The 6,301-nt window shown below is 37.6% G+C and overlaps 1 protein-coding gene across 1 annotated transcript; it reads right to left on the bottom strand.

Moving 5' to 3' along the window:
• Nucleotides 1-1,544: 1,544 nt before the first annotated feature.
• Nucleotides 1,545-4,836, bottom strand: LOC125500205. Its single transcript, XM_048652044.1, has 5 exons — nt 4,685-4,836; nt 4,523-4,575; nt 3,860-4,036; nt 3,597-3,787; nt 1,545-3,442 (listed from the first exon to the last, which is right to left on the bottom strand). Exons 1-5 carry the CDS (start codon nt 4,709-4,711, stop codon nt 3,054-3,056), a joined length of 837 nt encoding a protein of 278 aa, XP_048508001.1. The 5' UTR covers nt 4,712-4,836; the 3' UTR covers nt 1,545-3,053.
• Nucleotides 4,837-6,301: the final 1,465 nt, after the last annotated feature.

The raw sequence follows: 6,301 nt of genomic DNA, 5'->3' as shown, positions 1-6,301 counted from the left end.
CTATTGCCGCTGCGCCGTTGCTGGTGAAACATTAAAAAAAAACAAAAAAAAAAACAAATAAATAAATGAAAATAAAATAAATAAACGGTGGAAAAAGGAACGAAGGGTCAGGGGGTAGAGAAATAACATTGACACGTGTATAAATATGTATATAAGTATGTACGTACGTAGCGTACATACGTATACGTGTATGATATCCCTTTCGTTATCAACGAAACTCGTAACCCAAAGGCGTTGGGTGAATCAAAAACATTCGTGCACTCTCGATTGTACGTATGTGTTCGGTTATTATATCGCATACACCTCTGTATAAGCCACCTAAATGTGCGTGCATACGTATATTCCCTATGCATGTAATATATGTATGTATATTTCTTTTCATTTCGTCCGATAACATAGATTTTCTTTTTATTTCGGTGAAACAATTTCATCAACGGTACGGTACACGGTACGTTTGAAAAATATTAATGCATATCACACGTACGTATCGCATGTAAATAAATTTATACGTGCGGTACATTGAAAAATTAATACATATATGTAAACCACTGTAGAAGAATCAGATTTCGTTTACCATTCACGTGGCGTGAACGCGTGATGTATAATGTAGACGTATATTTTTCATAGTTTTGATTTTTGATTTTTTATTTTTTTGTCCATTTTCAATTTTTCGAGTATAGGGCTTCCGGTGAGTTCGTGCGTATATTTGAAAATGACGGGAAAAGTAGGGGGATTTGGAGAAAATCATGTAGGTATACAACGTTATAATCCAAATATAATCTACACCGAGTTCGGCCAACTAAAATTTGGGAACTGATAACCGAATGAAAAACAATGATAATGTTGTGAATTAGAGGAAATAAAATAAATTAAACGAGAAAAAGTCTCTGTGAAAAATAAATAAAAAAAATAAAAAAAATAATCCTGCGCCGATTTACAGCTAGGCCAATTTATTATCGTCAGGACTTCCGACACGGCGCCGTTCAATTGTTTAAAAATCACATCCTACATCCTGATGTATATATACTATAGCTATATATTAGAACACCACCACCGGTACAACGCAATTGTTCATTCAATTTGCATTTTTCCACACCATTTTATTCCCTCCTATTTCCCTATCCTCTCCTCAACGGGCTGCCGCCATATTCGATTAATTTTATTCTCATTCATTATGGATACATAGGTACGTACCTATCTGTTTTTTTCATAAGCAAACGTAGTGTGTACAACGGTATACATACAATTTGGGGGGAGGAGGGGGGGGCATTTTCCGGAATAATCCGTACATTTATTCTCTTTTAATTTATTTAGACATTTCTTTTTTATGTCCTTGAGTAGAAAATACTAATTACATAGGTATATCATTTTTATTCCAACAAATTTTTTGTCTAAATTTCGCATTTTTATCCCTCAATTTACATGTATGATATGGATATGTATGTACATACATCCAGGATCTTATTATATATAGTAGGTATACGTATAATGTATATATTTACTGTACTGACTCACTACCTATTCAAAAATGTTTTCTTCTCTACGTGTATTCTATCTTATTCATTAAATCCTTTCTCTTTATGATTAATTTTTAATATTTTTTTTTTTTTTTTATCATTATCACAACCCCTTCGCTCTGGTTCGAGCGAAAATATATTTTACGACATGGCATGCGACTGCGGTCGGAGTTTCGCATATCCTGTCGTTGAATACGTCTCTGAATATCTTTCTTTTTTTTTTTTTTTTCGCGTGGTCTTTTTACTTTTTATTCCGTGCTTTTTTATTTTAACCTTGCTCGCTACGGTCGTACTATATGGATACTACTTCCTCCCTTTTCTTCTCTTTTCCCATCGTTCTCTCTTTTTCTATTGTTTTGAAAAATCTTTTATTTTTCGACCCGTTACATACCCAACAGATATAGCGTATACCTCTATTCATATTCCTTCGCATCGGTTTTGCTCCTGTTGCTGCAGCTGCACCGTACAGTCAGCTCGGTATGCGTCATTGCCAAATAAATTTTTACGTCACCCCGTAAAATAGGTAGGTATATACAGTACGTCTCCCCAAACGTCATTTCGAAAGCTCGATTCTCCCGTCTTTTGTTTAAACTTTTTTTGCTCTTATTCTTCACGACTTCCGAAACCGCCGTGCGATGTCTAGCCACGAAGAAAGGATATCGTTTATCTTCGCTCAAAACCTCAACTTTTTCATTTATAGGTTTTAGGTATATAGATATAGGTATGGCACAATGTGTACGTGACGAATGGACGCACGCTCAACAGGACGATACGAGTAATCGGGGTGATATTTGAAGGTGGCGTTAAAAAAAAAAAAAAAAAAAAAAACTATATGAAGAAGAAGTATAGTGGAGAAATGTGTATCTGGTTTCATCATTCGTGGGAAATTTTTGACAAACCAGATAACGAAAGAGGTAGACGAATTACATGTATAGTTTGTTGAAATACACGAGGTGACCGAAATAAAATTGTTTCGTTCGTAGAGAATTTTTCATACTTGTCAAAAAAAAAAGAATGATAATTTGGTCAAGGGTAATGGGATCATCGTAATTTCGCCGGTCCCCGTTGTTCCGCTCGGTAGACATTATGGTATTGAATGTACCCGTTGGACGGAGAATCGAAGCAATACAAAGAAGTATAATTGAAGTGAAAAGAAAAGAAGTCGGGAGACTGAGAGAAAAAAAAAAAAAAAGAATCAGTTATAAGAAGTTTTTTTGTCGCGTAGAAGCGAACCGAGCACGAATAGTTTACTGTACGATTATGATCTTCCATAATTCATCATTCACCTTTTAATACGGTCGCGAAGTGAACGCGTTGACATTGTAGAAAGCCTCGAACAATCGTATCGAATGTGTGCCACCTCTCCTACTCCTCAATTATTCAATTCAATGGAATATAGTAAGTAGTTAATTTGCGAGGATAACGTAACGCAATGATCAATAGCGAATGATCTACGATAGGAACAATATCGATCTGGCCTATTGGTGTAAAAAAAAAAAACTCCGTTTTATAAAGCCTTATAGCGAAATAGTATTTTCAAAAATTTTTCGGACGGAAGTACAGAGCCGCGTAGGTATCGGTGGATTTGATTTTCGATGTTATCGAAGCCGGCGAATAACTTTTGTCGCTTCTGTCGTCGCACGGTATGTAATAAACATTTTTGTCATTATTACCCGACCCGTAAAAATTAAATAATGAATTTTTTATCTGATGAAGTTTCTGAAAGAACGCGATCAACGGGTGAACCTTTTTCTCTTCTTTATGGATACGTGGTTGGTGAATAACGATCTTCTGATGCAACGGTATGTGAAGGGATATCTGCGTTTTGTGATGATTCTCTGGAACCGATGATTTTATCGGTACGTGAACGATCTTCTCCTGGCGATGTCCGTGCCCCGGATGATGCTCGAACTCCTGTCTTATCGCTGATTCGGATCGACGGGAATCGGTGAAAAAAAATCGACAAAAAAAAAAAAAAGAAAAAAATCAAACCATCGTGATGAATCCGACGCAAATTCGACGCGGATGTACCGATGGAGAAAAAAATCGCGTAAAAAGAGCGAGGATCGTTACACTCACCGGCGATGTCCAATTGATCTTGAAAAGTGAGACGATCCTCGACAGGTTCGTGGATAATATGACGTGGCCACGGATCGCTTACTATGATAGGCTCGACGTCGTGGGGTCGTAAAGATTCGGGAATAACGAACTCCGGTTCCGGAACGTGTTTGTACTCGTGGTCCGTCCATCCCGAGGACACGAGTTCCTTCCTGAACAAAACAAAAAGCCCCGAATTTTAGCGAATCGTTCGTTCGAAGATGAGTAGAGATGAAAAATTGTACCTGTGCAAATGTTCCAGTTCTTCTTTGTTCGGTGCTTTGACGGGCTCGTGGTAAACGTCGACGGGCACCGGGTAATAGTGAAGATGATAGTGGTGAATGTCCTCGTGTGATTTTTTTATGAATTTTTCTTTCTTCTCCTTTATGGATCGTAGAAAGTCCGTGAGACCATTTTTCGGACTTCGGTATTCATGAAAGGTAAAAGGAAACAAAAAATTTAAAAATATGGTACCTATTCCTTGTTTTTGTCGTTACAGGTGTTCGTGCCGCGTTGACGAACGAAAATCAGAATCCAACCGCGGAGTACGTGTAAAATTTTCAAATTAGTAAAATATTTGCCGATAATCTTTCAGTTTGTGTGAGCGTAAAGTACATAGATCGATAGTTCGATATATCTGTGACGTACATATATGCGTACAGGTTCTAACTTTTGAACCCGGTAAATAGACGACCGATCAAAGCCCACATTGCGGTTAACTAGAATTAGCGCGTTCAGATTTGGTTAATTTATTGGCAAACCTCGATTCGCCAATTTAGGGTACACATAGGTATTATAGGTGCACGTACCGGAAGTACACGTGTACGTAAATATATCCGAACAACGGTTAATATAGCGGGAGGATCGATCGTCGTATCGTAAGAGTAGCAAAAAAAAAAAATACTCACTGCTGGAAAAACAGAGTGTCAGACGTGGTGACGATCATCAAGAGAAAGATGATCTGCAAGCAAAAAACACAACGTCAATATATATGCAGCATACAAACGAAACCGATTGTATTCTCGATGATTTTCAACGAAAGAAGATGAACGATAATATTGAAGAATTACTTGAAAAATTAGTCGACGATTATCCATAATTGATTCCTAATACATTTGGAAAATCTGGTCGCTAATTGAAATAGCGGACCGATAATCGCGCACCGACGTACACCGCGTGAAATGCATAACAAACTGAGAGTGGATGGATGAAAAGATCGGCTTATATCCCCTCCGTTGGTTCACTCTCTTTCCCTCGATCAATTACACTCGCCATTTTATTTTTCTCTCATTTTTCTCATCTTTATTTCAGTTTGTTTCTTTTTTTTTTTTCTTCCTCTCATTTCTCCATTTTATTTCACCGGCTGTCAATCCACCGCCCCTCGTTGTCCGGGTCAACGGGGCTCTGGAATCGGATCGCTAATTTATTAATGTATCGTAAAATAATAACCGTGCTTACGCAGGTTGTACATATAGATATATATTTATAGCGGAAAGCGAGTATCTCATTTTATGCACCGCAAGAGCGAGTCGTTAACGACCTCATGGTTAACAATCTATGCACATATTTTCGACGTCCTCTATCGAGGTGGTTTGCGTCCCGTCAATCAAACCAATGGAGAGATACCAGTTGTTTAGAAAATCTAACCGAGAAATTGACCGCGCATCGTTAATAACCTCATTGAATGACTGTGATCCAGAAAGATTGAAAGATTTTCACACAACGCAAGGACGACGGACGCTACGTCGTACGTGCAGAATGTCGATATACGATCGATCCTTTTCTCTCGACGTACGAAGAGAGATGGAAAAAAAAATCGTAGGTTTCAATCGACGACGTAATTGAGTATAATCGAACGTAGAACAAATAAGATTAAAAAACGAAAAAAAAATCATCGCTGATTTCTACAATCACCTGTACGTACACCCGTGTCATTTATTGTCGTACGTGTATACAATATATGTGATACACATGCCCGTATGTGATGTAAAATTTCGAAAGTGAGAGATTTCCGGTATTTTTTTCATCAATATTTCTTGTTTCATTTCTTTTCAAATATTTTTTGCGCGTTTTTTTATTCTTGAAATTATTCAAGTGCATTTCATACCAGCCCTAATGAGGTGATTTTGTTGCTCTATTACGATTTCTCCGCGCGACAGCGATAAGGATACGTTTATAACCCGCACCTCGTTCGTTGTACTTGAAACAAGTAGCGCGTCGCGATACGATTTTTACTCGATATCCAATCATTTTATTTTCTCGGTCTCGGGAAACACGTATGTACGAGTAAACTGTTGACTTGTTTTCTTTTTCTTTTTTTTTTTTCTCTTCGATTCGTATTCGTTCTGTTTCACCTTCGGCATAGCTTATCATCGGCGCAAGTTCAAGTTTCACATGTTTCGTCGATGACGGACGCGTTCGCTGTGTTTGACCTAGAATTATTGTTTCTTATCAACTTTCACGCACCGATATATATATATATACCACATTATAACGGCGCCTACTAGTTACGCACACACCTATTACATGGCAAATCCTTTGATCGTCCGGCATGACGTTTTCATCGAGATACGCAGACGTATGATTTTCTTTTTCACACATCATGTTTTTTTTTCTATTTTTCTTGTTTTTCATCGTGCTTTTTTTTTGTTGCGTTTTTTGTGCACTCAACACAACCGTTTTGCCGG

This window comes from Athalia rosae, chromosome 3 (assembly GCF_917208135.1).
Source record: "Athalia rosae chromosome 3, iyAthRosa1.1, whole genome shotgun sequence".
Classification (NCBI taxonomy): domain Eukaryota; kingdom Metazoa; phylum Arthropoda; class Insecta; order Hymenoptera; family Athaliidae; genus Athalia; species Athalia rosae.
The sequence above is the reverse complement of the archived record's forward strand: the minus strand, read 5'-3'. Positions and strand labels throughout refer to the sequence as shown.